Source organism: Eleutherodactylus coqui, chromosome 11 (assembly GCF_035609145.1).
Source record: "Eleutherodactylus coqui strain aEleCoq1 chromosome 11, aEleCoq1.hap1, whole genome shotgun sequence".
Lineage (NCBI taxonomy): Eukaryota > Metazoa > Chordata > Amphibia > Anura > Eleutherodactylidae > Eleutherodactylus > Eleutherodactylus coqui.
The window spans coordinates 49,156,949-49,170,805 of record NC_089847.1 but is presented as its reverse complement, the minus strand read 5'-3'; the positions used below and the strand labels follow the sequence as shown (position 1 = coordinate 49,170,805).

The 13,857-nt window shown below is 46.1% G+C and overlaps 1 protein-coding gene across 9 annotated transcripts in view; it reads right to left on the bottom strand.

Moving 5' to 3' along the window:
* The window catches only part of CHD9 (chromodomain helicase DNA binding protein 9), a 179,781-nt gene that overhangs the window by 54,642 nt on the left and 111,282 nt on the right, over positions 1-13,857 (bottom strand). For all 9 annotated transcript variants that reach the window (XM_066584027.1, XM_066584031.1, XM_066584028.1 and 6 more), the window contains 5 exons: positions 12,698-12,815; positions 11,068-11,154; positions 10,831-10,968; positions 10,083-10,204; positions 2,844-3,087 (listed from right to left, as the gene is read on the bottom strand). In XM_066584027.1, coding sequence (XP_066440124.1) covers positions 2,844-3,087; positions 10,083-10,204; positions 10,831-10,968; positions 11,068-11,154; positions 12,698-12,815 — 709 coding nt within the window. The remainder of the gene's footprint in view (positions 1-2,843; positions 3,088-10,082; positions 10,205-10,830; positions 10,969-11,067; positions 11,155-12,697; positions 12,816-13,857) is intronic.

The following is a 13,857-nucleotide window of genomic DNA, read 5'->3' as shown; positions in this document are numbered from 1 at the left end:
CTGAACTCTTCATGAGGAGGGAAGGCCTTTGGAGAACGTTTTTGGGAAGAGCCGCTGATGACATAGTAGGTTTCTGATCCAATACATGAAGGGTATTCTTTGTGGCGACTATCAGGCTATCTACCATAGAGGAGATTTTAGAGGCTAATTCTTCAATCAGATAATAATCAGAAAGGGACTCCGACAATTCATCTGTGACTATTGTCTCTGGATGGAGGCTTGAAAGTGTCCCAGGAAAGGCTGGACAGGATGACGATGCCAGGAATATGGATGACTGCCTTGAAAGAGAAGGCCTAGTTCACTTCCGTGGTCTACCAGAGGACACAAATAGAAACGTTTGACTGGAAAAAGGTCTAGCCTATCTAGAATTGCAGTAAATGCCCTAATAAGGTCAGAGATCGGCATTTTGTGTGGAATGGGTGGGTGGGGTACCAGTAGTCGGATCTATGGCCGTTTGCCATACTAAAATGCAGATAGAACAAAACTGCTCGCATGTAAACGTAAGTGTTTTTAGCGAGCGCACGCATTGTATGTGGCTCTGGTTGCTCTCTGTCTGGAGTCGAACATGGCTTTATAAAAAGGCTGCAGACAGTAAATAAAATACTTCTGTATAGGCCTATTGCTAGGGGTACTGCGGGAGGAGCAATATAACAGGGGAGCTAGCCACCAGGAAGAGCTTACCTGGTCCTAAGCAGTCTGGGGAATGATGGATCAATAGATTGCTGTTGTGGAATCATCTATGACAAAGGACGTTCTGTGAAATGTAAAAGAGGTCCTCAATAGAGATGCGTAGCCTGAGCAACAGAAAAAGAGGAAGCAGGGGTGGTCCTAGGTAAAAAAAAAAGGTGTGCTGGGCCGTGATTTGTGGAAAGCGGTAAGGAAACCCTCCCCTCTACAGAGAACTGGTACTCAGACTGGCGTGACTGGCCTGGGGAAGTGGCCTGACAAGGCCTAAATTCGGCGACTCAATTTCGCTGGTGGTTCGCTGCCACAGGAGTCTCTCTCCACACTGGAAGAATATAGAGGCAGAGGGAGAAAGGCCGGCGGCGGTCAACGTGTGGGAAACGGCTATAGGACTGGGAGTACCCATGCAGCACACGGTACACACAGCATACTATTCCAAGCAGAAGAAACAACAGCGGCAGGCGCACATCTCTTGGTGGCTGCCGATTGAGCTTGGGTTATCCGAGAAAAAAAAATGCTGAGGGAGTGCATTTACCAATTCCATCACCTGGAGTCGAGCTTTCACCCACCGTGGGGTTCACTTTACAAATAGATGCCCATGCGGCAGCCGATGGAAGCACTGTGAAAGAGGTAAAACGGGGGTTGTAGTGAGTGGGGAATTGTAGTTACCCACCCCGAAAAGGGATCCCATACTTTTCTCACTGTAGATTGTGGGAAATACGTACTCTTACTTCGAGAGAAAAAAGTTCTCTCCACTTCTAGAAGTGTAAACCCCTGTACTCGCCTGCCTTTAATGAGGAAGGGAATGCTCCTGAAATGGGGAACACTAATGCTAGGGCTTGAAAGTGCCTCTTTTACTTTTGAGGTTAGGGCAGGCAACAGAACAGTTAACTCCGTTCTGTTCTTCCTCCAAGGTGGGGAAACAGGAGAACCCTGTCCATGTGTTTAGGCCCTTTTGGACCACTGCACGAGTGCTGACGTCCCCGCTAAGGTCATCAGCGCTCATGCTGGGCATTCAAACAAATAGTTGCTGGTGGCTTGCTGGCTTCTCGCTCAGCGCTTCATCTTCTATAGGAAGCACTGATCGAGAAACATTTAAACGGAACGACAAGCCATCGAGCTAACAAGGTTTTTTAGGCTGACTGAAAAGTCAACTTGAACAACCGCTAACGACAAGTGAGTGATTTTTTTTTTCCGGCTTCACACTGAACGATTATCGCGCAAATTCATTTGTTTGAACGAATTTTGAATGATAATCGTTACGTGTAAATGGGCCTTTTCTGGAAGATGATAAAAACAGGTCTGCCTCCTATGGACACTAAGCTAAAACTGGTTAGCCTGGTGTGTGCAGAAGAAGTATAGCTAGCAGGATGAGCTAAAACTCTTTCAGCTTAATGTTCGCCTCCTAGTTGCAGTAGCTATACCCATGGTCTTCAGCTGTGTCACTAATGTTACAGACGAGAAAACTGAAATTGCAGGATAGGTGAAAACACAGATTCAAAATATATAACCATTTTTACATAAGCCTGCAAACAATCTCTGTGCCATATGTATCTATGTACAGAGGATTTCCAATCTTTGGTATATTAGACAAAACTCCTCAGAGCTTCACTGCAGGATTACAGCAGGGGAATGTTAGAGAGTACTCGAACAATGGATTGCATAATCTTAATCAGCACTTTTTTGCTTATCGGCCACCAAAGCAGTTTATGAAGATTTCAGTGGTCACAAAATTCCCTTTAACCCTTTCCAATCCAATTTGTATCCTGGTTTTCCTAGGGGGCTTACTCTTTTTCTGCCATTATACAACGGCGCTATCTGCTGGCTAAAGCAAGTACTGCATGAGGTGACATGTTGGATAGGCTCCGACAGCAGAGAGGCTGGCAATATACAGTAAGAGAACCCCGATGGCCATCTTTCAACATCGGAGCTGTACAGCCTGAAATCATAATGTCTTTAGACGTCAGACAGTGGATTGGAAAGGGTTAAAACATTAGTGTTATTAGCCATTCCATTATTAGACAAAATAGCTTTTTGACTGAATTCATTTTTTATTATTTATTGCTGTTGTTTTTGTGCATAAAAGCAAATCAAATGATTCACAGCAAAACTTCTCATTTCAATGCACTGTTTGTTGCTTTTCAATAGAAAACTCATACCTGAGAATCCCGAAAATACATCTCATACTGCTGGATCATCTGCCGGCTGATCATGCTGCCATGGTACACAACCACATTGAGATCTGTCCAGTTACGAAATTCTCGCTCCCAGTTGGTGATCGTGGAGAGAGGAGCAATGATGAGGAAAGGGCTATGGATCCCGGAGAGGTATATCTCATGCAGAAAAGTGATGCTCTGAATTGTTTTACCTAAACCCATTTCATCTGCCAAAATACAGTTCCGCCTGTGAATTTGGGGATGGAGAGAAGAAAGAAAAATCTGTGAAAATAATGCTAGAGAAGTCATACATTTGGTTTTCAAATACTTTTTATACAAGGGCTAGTAAAGGATTTGATCGTTCTTCACTTTGCCTCTCGCAGTTATTTAAAGGGAATGTGTCATGTATTCAAAAAGCTAAGGAACCCTGTTTTTCTTACTTAAAGCATACCTGACTCTTTATCGTATGTGTGCATGAGGAATAACACCATTTCTGGGCATTACATGACTCGTTTCCTGCAGTGATCACAATTTTTCCCTTCTACAGGGTGTATATTTGATTCTCAGTTCTCTAAGTGGGGAATGCCTGCCTGGCAAAAATGGCACTCTGCTCTCTAATTCTCTATAGCACACACACTGAGGCATAACAAAATCATGAAGAGACTAGAGAAATATTGAGCAGTGTACATGTGAGTTCAGTAGCTAAAGCACAACAAACAATCACTTACTAATAGCTGCAGGCAGTGTCTGTGCAAGTCTCTGCTTGTTTCCTCCTCCCTCTCCTCTGCTCTCTATACATGTCAGTGAGCAAGAGGACTCATCAACCTTGCCTGCTTCTGTGGTCTGATGTGTCCAAGAACAGAGATAACATCACAGGCAGTGGATAGCAAGGAAGGAGGAAAGGAGACCCTTAGTAGCCAGCACTTGAATTTTAGGTGAATGAAGTGATTTGCACTTTAGCTAGTTATCATACTGGCTATCATATTTGCACAAGTTGCTTGAAAAGTTAGTGACTATTTAAATTTAGGGCTGAAAATTATTTTTGCCACAGGGTTTTCTTCTATATATTATTGTATATAGCAACCTGCAGAAAGCATCTCCCTTCACATCAGTCATTGAGGCTGGACTGATGGTTTTCAGCTTTTATCTCCCCCTCCTGGACACTCTTTTGAGCTAACATATGACCATAAATGTGATCATAATTAGCTGATGAGATCTTTCTGGAGAGGAGAGAGAAACTAAAGCTGTTCCTAAACAATCGGGTGTATTCACATGGGTGATGCTCCCATGAGGTGCTGTCCAATTACAAGATAGACAGAACTTGCACAGGTAAAGAACTCTTTCATTAGAATGGGTTAAGTCACACCAGCGATTTTTCTCTCAGGCCGATAGTTTGAGCGGGGGTGCAGGGAAGGCGAGTACGTATTGTTATTACAGCAGACTGAGCAGGTTTGTGAAAGTAATTTGTCCTCAGATAACCCTGATGTGTAAAGTCCATTTATCTACGTTGCAATTTACACAATCTTTGTAGAATTTCTATACAAATAGTGCAACAGAAATTTTGCAACAAATGCACTGTGTGTGACCACAGAAATCTCCAGGAAAAGATGAAGTACAGTTCCTCCTTCAGAGACGAGGGACTGACAGAGACTATTTGTGTGTATAGTATTATTCTGCCCCATCTAGGCCTCTAGCAGTACAATACAGAAGTCCCTCTGCTGGCCCTGTCCCAGTCTTACACAGCAAAGCTGTGAAAACGTAAAACTGCAATTTCTCGTCCGTATCATTGGGGGATGTAGTGAAGACCTTGGGTATAGCTTCTGCCACTAAGAAGCAATTCTAGGTAGAAAGTGTTAACTCCTCCTACTAGCTATACCCCATAAGCACCACGACGGGGGTTTCAGCGGTCCCCGTGACCATTGGGGACTCCTGCTGCTGTATGGGGGGCCATGGCACTGTCCGGACGGCGTGGCAATGTACTCCAGGCCCGGCCTCCTCTCGGCACCCTGGCCCTCTTCTAGAGTAACCGCTGCGGTCAGGGACTGGTCTCGGCCGGCGTGGCTGTAAATTTAGGCGGCAGCTTATCAGGCATAACTCTTCTGAAGCGGCAGTCTGGGGAGTTTGCAGCAGCCAGCGTGGCCCTAGAGAGTACGCTTGGCGCCCTCCTGCAGTGAGAGTGGGGTGGCCGGCTTCACATAAATTTAGGTCCCAGCTAAGGACACGAGAAACTTGGCAGAAGAGCCCTTGCAGTTCAAGGCCGTCCAACCCCCCCTTCCATGTGCTGGCTGGTGCCAGCCTCTCCCCCGTCCTCTCCTCACCCTTCCTCTTTGGCTGTTATTGTTCTCCGCTTTCTGCTCCACTCGGACGTGTGTGAGCAGAGCTGCTGCATTTGAGAAGCACTGATTCAGAAGCTCCAGCTATGATCTGTGGGTCCACGTGGATTGGGTAAGCCCTGCCTGAGGCAACTTCCCCTGCGTTGTATCTCTCCTGCAGTTACCCTCGCGCCAATACTACCTAGCAACTCTGTGCGCAATATTGTGCTAACGTCATCTCCGATCCCAGACCGGAAGGTTTTGGACAAGCTACAGTCAGAGCCAAGTTTTACGCCTGTGGTTGATGTAATGAAAAATTTCCATGGGGTCATGGCAGACTGCCTCCCATCTTGGCAGGCTCCAGTAGGGACGATCTCTGCTCCTCCTGCCGCTCCAGTTGGCCAAACCTGAATGGGAACGCTCGCTTGCTGTGGCAGTCTCGGGCCTTGCTAGCACGTCAGCTACCAACTGGATAGGGATGGTGACGATTCCCCAACTCAAAGTTAGTCTCGTGGCAGATCACACAAGAGACGTAGAACCCAGCTGTCCAGGGGGTGCTCGCCTAGCGTTTCATGTAGGAGAACTAGATCCTCTCAGTCCCGCCATTCATCCGCCTGCCAGCCCTTTACCTACAGGGCTCATGGGTATCTGGCTATGACGTCTAGGGACAGCAGCTGGTTGGAAGGGGAACGGTCTTGCTCCACATCCTCCTCGGACATAGATGAGGAGCAAGCCTCTAAGCCATCCAGTCTCGTGGACAGCCTGATTGTCGAACTCAGAGAGTCTCTCCACGTGGTGGAGGGTGTTCCGGTAGCCCCAGCCGTGACGGTATCTTTTAGACGGCATAGGCGCCCATATCAGCTATTCCCTTCTCAAGAGAAATTGGAGGGCATTCTGGATAAGGAGTGGGAATGTCCCGACAAGCGCTACAGGGGACCTGGCAAAGTCTGGCAGGTGATGTATCCCTTTCCGTAAGAACTTGTTAAAAAGTGATCATACAGTTGTACTATTTGCGGTCTCTCCTGCGGTAGATCCCCCAATGTCCCGATTGTCTAAACACACCCCTCTTCCCATGGCTGATGCTGCATCGCTTTCCGATCCACAGGATATGAAAAGATAGACTCTCTATCGAAATCAAGCGGTAAAGGCTGCGCTACGCCCCATATTTGCCTCTAATTGGGTCAGTAAGGCCTCCATGGCATGGGCGAAGCAGTTACGCCGAGACATTCTTGCGAGTGCTCTACCAGAAGAATTGGCAGACGTGGCAGAGAACATTATTCAGGCTGGAAAATTTTGGTGTGCGGCCTCTTTGCATCTGGAGAAGTTCCTGGGCCGGGCGTCCACAGTATCCGTGGTTTATCATCATACACTCTGGCTGAAGAACTGGAATGGTGATGCGGCTTCTAAAAAGGTGCTAACGAAGCTTCCCTTTGTTGGTAACAGACTCTTCAGGGCCAGACTAGACAAGATCATTAAGGAAGTGATGGGCGGAAAAAGCACGCTTCTTCCCCCAGAGCAGAGCTAAAAGGGAAAAAGCTCCAATACGGAATAAATCCTCGTTCCAGCCTTTTCGCCACTACAGCCCACGTGGGTGATACAGGACATGGACACAAGGCAAGAAGACTTTGCAGGAGCACAAGAGGGGACCCTCTTTCAAGACTAGGACATTCTGGCGACTCCATCCTCAGTTGTCCAAGTCTGCAGGTGCGAAGTCTTCCGCATGAAGATCAGCTCCCACCCGATCTCACCAGGGCGGGGGCGGCTCTCCCTGTTCAGGGACACGTGCCTAGCTCACGTGTCCGATTTTTGGGTATGAGAGCTTGTTTCCCTTAGGCTTTTTTTTCAGGTCAAAGTTCCCCAAGGCGCCAGAAAGGGCATCACAGCTTCTTCTGTCGACTACCTGCTCGCTCAGAGTCGTCGTACGAGTACCTCATTCTCAGCATGGTCAGTGTTTTTATTCAAACTTGTTCGTGGTACCCAAAAAGGACGGCACAGTCAGACCAGTTCTCGACTTGAAGCGCCCAAATTGCTGTGTGGTGGCAAGACATTTTCGCATGGAATCCCTGAGATCGGTCATCGCATCCATAGAGCCGGGAGATTTTTCCTCGATCGATATCAAGGACGCTTATCTTCACATTCCTATATATGGGGCTCATCAGAGGTTTCTCCGTTTCGTGATACAGGACAACCATTATCAGTTTGCCGCTCTGCCTTTTGGTTTGGCCACGGCACCCCGAGTGTTAACATAGGTACTTGCGACAGTGATGGCTCTCCTCCATGCCAGAGGTATCGTCGCCATCCTGAACCTGGATGACATATACTCGTAACAGCCCAGTCTCGAGCAGACAACTAGTAGAGCCTCCAGATTACACTATAGACATCTGCCAGCAATTTCGGCACTTTACATACCATGAGTGGAGAACTGGATCACAAATTTTCTCAGCCAAGAAAGGATCTTGGAGAATGGGAGTTGCATCCTGAAGTGTTCCAGGCGATCTGTCAGTGGTGGGGACAACTAGATGTGGACATGATGCCATTCATATTCAACTACAAGATGCAGCGATTTGTGGCCAGGTCTCAAGATCCTCGAGCTCTGGTGGTGGATGCACTGGTAACTCAGTGGACTGCATCCCACTTCCTGCATCCCGTACAGCTTTCCTCACATTTCCACTCCTATCGAGAGTGCTCAAGAAAATCAGGATGGAGGGTCGTTCGGTAATCCTGATAGAACCAGACTGGCTGCGCAGAGCTTGGTACGTGAACCTTATAGACCTACTTGTCGATGCTCTGTGGCGTTTGCCGCAGAGAGTGGATCTGCTCTGGCAGAGTCCACTCTTCCACCTGAATTTAGCGTTGATTCATTTGACGGCATGGCTGTTGAAGCCGCGGTTCTGAGGGCACATGGGTTTGCGGAGCTGGTCATTCAAACAATGATCAAGGCCAGAAAACCCTTATCTTCTAGGATTTACCATCGGTTTTGGAAACGGTTTTTCGTTTGGTGCGAGTAATGTAGTTTATATCCAATCCGTTTCTCCCTGATCCATGTTTTAGCCTTCCTGGAAACGGGATTGGACATGGGGTTGTTTGAGCTCCTTGAAAGGTGAAGTATCGGCTTTGTCTGTTCTCTTCCAGAGACCACTAGCCACCAAGTCAGCTGTCCGTACTATTCTTCAGGGGTCTCTCATTCTACTCCACTGTACTGTTCGACGAACCCTAATTGGGATCTGAATCTCGTGCTGGACCCTCTTCAGTCTCATCCATTTGAACCGCTGAGCGAGGTACCGCTGCACCTGTTTTCCTGGAAAGTGGCCTTCCTGGTGGCAATCAAATCTATATGGAGGCTTTCTGAGCTGGCTGCGCTGTCAGTCAAATCCTCTTTTATTGCTTTCCATCAGGACAAAGTGGTGTTGCGTCCGGTATAGTCGTTCCTGCCGAAGGTGATGTCCTCGTTCCACCTCAATAAGGACATTGTCCTTCCCTCGTTCTGCCCTTCTTCGGCTCATCCGAGGAAACGGGCTTTGCACAAGTGGAACCTGGTGCGGGTTTAGAGGACATACGTCTCAGGAAGACATGAGCTGCGTCAGGTTGATGTTTGCAGTTCCTAAGGGACCGCGGCGGGGATCCTGGGCATCCAAGGTGACCATCTCCAGATAGATCGGTATGGCGGTGGTCGAAGCCTATCATACCAAGGGTAAAGCACCCCCTTTCTGTGTGACTGCACACTTGATAAGGGCAGTGGGGGCTTTCTTGGCGATTCACCATGGGGCTTTTGCCCTCCAGGTGTGCAAGGCAGCAAATTGGTCGTCCCTGCATACATTTTCTAGGTTTTATAGAGTGCATATTTTTGCATTGGTGGGCGCCTTCCTTGGTTGGAGGGTCTTGCAGGCGGCCATTCTCTGTTTGCATAGGTTCTATTATAGGTAACCAACCCCCTTTTGGGTGACTGCTCTAGAATGGCCCAAGTTCTTTGCTGTGTCCCCTAATGATACGGATGAGAAATCAGGATTTTTGGTATAACTTACGGTAAAATCACTTTTTTGTCATGTTCATTGAGGGATACAGCACCCACCCATTTTGCGGTTACCTATTTTTCCTGTTGGAACTTTCGTTTTCTGTGGTCGCATATGGCCTTAATATACATGCCATACAGTTTATGCTCCTTGCATATTGCTAATTTAACTCTTTCCAATCCAATTTGTATCCTGATTTTCCTAGGGGGCTTTCTCTTTTTCTGCTGTTATACAACGGCGCTATCTGCTGGCTAGAGCCAGTACTGCATAAGGTGACACGTTGGATAGACTCCGACAGCAGAGAGGCTGGCAATATACAGTAAGAGAACCCCGACGGACGACTTCCAACATCAAAGCTGTACAGCTTAAATAATAATGTCTTCAGAGGTCAGACAGTGGATTGGAAAGGGTTAATGTTATGTTGTATCCTACTGGACAGCATCTACTGCTTGCATACAAAACTGATCAGCATGGTATAGCTAGTAGGAGGAGCTAACACTTTCTACTAGTGTCGCCTCCTAGTAGCAGAAGCTATACCCAAGGTCTTTGCTGTTTCCCCCAATGAACGTGACGAGAAAGTGATTTTACAGTAAGTTATACCAAAAATCCTGTTATTTCATTACTGGGTTTAATATGGATAATAAGTTAAAAACTTTCTATAAATCTGTTTGTAATAAAACTCAGATTTAAATCATTTATCATTTTCCTTTGAATTCTGTTTCAAGACATCACAGCAGCTATTAGCTCCCCTCACAGAATACAGAAGTTGTTGATAATCTGACTTTCCTATGTCCCCAATGTAGAGCCTTCATTGGCAATGAGTACAACTCCAATGGCGGTGATGTCAGGGGTGATGGGGCTGTAAAGGCAAGCCGCCCATCCTGTTGATCAAGGGCCGTGACTGGTCCTCTTTAACTCACCTATTATACCAGTTGAAAAGCAGCCAATTCAGTCCTTCCAGTTGGTATTCTCGGAGCTGATTACCAGTCTTATATTCTCGTGACTGATTGATTTTCTTCCAATTGTTAGGCGGTGGTCGATCCTAATAAAGAAAACATGAAACGATGAAATCTTTTGCTGGGCACTGCTGAAATTGCTGAGACTTTTTGTGCCAGACCACCAGTTGCTCATGTTGTCTGCATAGAGTGAGCTATTTTACAGTAACTATAAAGGGGTTGTGTGAATACATTAAGTTATCCCTTATCCACCGGATAAGGGAAACCTTTATGATTGTTGAGTGTCTGACCACTGATCACCCACCGATCCCAAAAGGTACCAGCATGAATGGAGCAGAGGTTACACAGCAATTTTCGGCACTTCCATTAAAATGAATGGAGCAGCAGCACTCATGCGTGACCTCTGCTCCATTCATTTGGGGACCTTTAAGACCCCTGTTCTCGGGATCAATGTGGGGTCCTAGTAGTATGACCATAACGTTGTCCCCTAGCCTGTGGATAGGTGATAGCTTTATAACTTGGCACAACCGTGTTAAGGGTATATTCAAACATGGCAGATTTGTAGTAGAAATTCCTGTGACAATTTCTACAACAATTCTGCCACGTTTAAATATAACCTAAGGTTTTCTATGTAATAAAATGAGGCTCTACTTTTGGAGCATTTCATCTCCATAGCTGATATTATGTTGCAGATGGCTTATAGAGGACTTACCAGTCGCCTAGTATCAGGTCTAAGAGCCTGCAGTTGCTCAAATTCCTCTATTTTTGCCTGGTCAACATCTTCCTTCAGTTCCCATGTACTGTCTTCGTATGGCAGTGAGCACCACTTCACTAAATAATAAATAACAGGCTGAAAAGGCGAAAAACACACAGCATTAAATCAAGGCTTAATACGTCTAATATACAAAGTCTGTTCAATGCTAAATGCGTAAACTATCTTTAGAGTTACCTCCCCGGTGTCATTATCTTCACAGAAGGAAACTTCTAACACGCGATCCACCTCCACATAGTCTGGGTTAAACATTTCTTCTTCCATCTACAATTCAGCAGAAAAGAATTAGAATCAGAATTCAGATGTGACCGTGGCAGGTACGAAGTAACGGCTGCTTGACGGATGTCCAGGTTGACAAAGTTTAAAACGGTAAAACAGGGTCAGCAAGCGGAACAATTCTTTCTATAAGAAAAAGTTATACAATTTTCCAAAATAATTCCTGTATCAAATCCAAACAGTTTTTCCAAGATCTCAGCTTGCAGTGATTAACCCTTTCCAATCCACTGTCTGACGTCTTCCAACATTCTGATTGAAGCCTGTACAGCTCTGATTTCGGAAGACGTCCGGCAGGGTATTCTTACTGTACATTACTGGCCGCTCTGTTGTCAGGGGCCTCTCCGGCATGTCACATACTTCAGTACTGGCTGTAGCCAGCAGATGGCGCCATGGTAAAATGACAGAAAAAGAAAGCCCCCTAGGAAACCCTGAATTTAAAATTAGATTGCAAAGGGTTAATACGATCCAGTCAACAAAAATCAGCTCTCATCAGGTGAGACGCAGGTACCCAGGATAGGGTAGCTGCTCAGTTTAAGGCCCTTTACACAGAACGACTATCATGAAAATGAGCAATAATTGTTCGATCAAACAACAAATCATTCGCTTTTCGTGCATCGTTCATGTTATGAAGGCATAAAAATGATCATTGGCTCATTCATTAATTGTTCAGTTTAAACAGTGATTGTTCAGTTGTTCTCATTCACTTATACAGTTAAGGTGAATGACTGAACTATTACTTGTTTGAACGAGCCATCAATGTATCTACCTATTTAAACAGGCTGCCCAAGTGAACACTGACATTGTTTGATGTACACTGCCCCTTACTGGTGACCAAGTCCTACAGTACTGCAGAATATGTGGGCCCTGTACAAATAACACGTACTTAAGGGGTTGTAGCACAATTGACTTTTATCACTTATCCATAGGACAGATGATAAAAGTCTGATCCGTCGGGGGTCTCATCTCTGACACCCCACACATCCCAACAACAGGGGGTCCATGACCCCTCTCCACCCACTACAGCTATATACACCCACCCACGGTGGGTGAGCAGATTTAATGGAGATGCAGTCATTTCTATGGGGCTAACTGAAAAAGCAGTGCACAAAAGCAAAGATATCTCTGGTAGCCCCATTGAAAATTAATGGAGCGGCGCCATTCAATCTCCTCCCCACTGGAGGGAGGGCCTTTAAAGAGGACATATCCACTCCTCTGACATTTTGGGGCATATAAGTAAAGAAAACCTTATTTCTTCTGAAAATATATAAATACATGGATAACTCGGTGTCACCATTCCCCTTGTCTAATCAAGGCTGACAGTGTTAAATATGTAGGGATACACCCTAATGACAATGATAACACCCAATTGTCAATTTATTTACACATTTCCAGGAAGAACTAAAGAGGAAACCAAATGATAATCCCAAATTGTTATTTCACAGGGAATACAAATATTTACTAAAACAGACATGTTAGCAGAGCGGACTGCTTCTCTTTGAGAGTTCAATCATCCGATGTTTTGTTTACTCACATCAGCAAAGAAGTGTGCCCTCTGCGCCTGTCTGATCTTGAAACGCTTGATCTTCTGCTGAATCCTCTTGTCCTTCAGCAGCTGCTGCTCGTTGGCCCATTCACAGTGCAGGTAAGAGCTTCGAGAGGGAAGAAAGGCACGGCTCAGTGGTGAACAACTATTCTAGGGACAATGACGTATAACTGGATGGGGGGGGGTCAAACGCATTAATGAACAAGAGGACTTAGAGATCCTTTTACATGGAACTATGATTGTTGAAAACATCATTCAAACGAGTGAAAATGAACTGTAGGCACGGTTCTCATTGAAAGCAACGCGAGCTATGTCTACAGTTACCACTACACAAAGGTTGGTGCGGAGAGTTCAGCTCTGACCTCTGTGTATTTGTGGCGCTGACAGCATGCGCCCGCTCGGCTGAGGTCCTGAGCAACGGACCCCAATCAACTATTGATGACTTATTCTGAGGATAGGTCATCAATAGTATTCTCCCTGGAAAACCCCTTTAATGGACTTGTCCCATCACACAACACCACCTTTCAAAATGTGTCCCCCAGGGGTTCAGTCCCCAGCAACCAGACAATTTTTCCAGATGAAGTCCTAACCAGCCAGTTCCTCTGCAGAAAGTGTAGTATTACATGGTAGCCATTCCCATCACAATCCATACACCTTAATAGGATGTCTGGGATGATTTAGTGAATCCTGCACTGAGAAGGGGGTTGGACCCGATGACCCTGGAGGTCCCTTCCAACTCTACCAGTCTATGATTCTATGATAATAGGGCACACGGGTGGAGGTTGTCTTCATGAGTCAATCCTTCTAACTAAATTCAACTAAATGGGGTTATTCTCAGTCCACAGGATAAGTCATAACTATGTGATCGTGGGGGTACGACCACTAGGACCCCACCAATCCAAAGCACAGGGGTCCCTAAAAATGAAGGGAGCGGTGGTTGATCATTCACACGGTCGCTGCATTCATTTCAATACAACTGGCAGAAATAGCAGAGTTCAGGCGCTTGGGAATCTCCAATGGCCTCACTGAAATGAACGGAGAGGCAGTGTGCAAGCTCGACCAATGCTCCATTCATTCAGGCACCTCCGGATCCTCGTGATCCCTTATCGGACCCCACTGAGCAGACAGTTATCGCCTATACTGTGGGT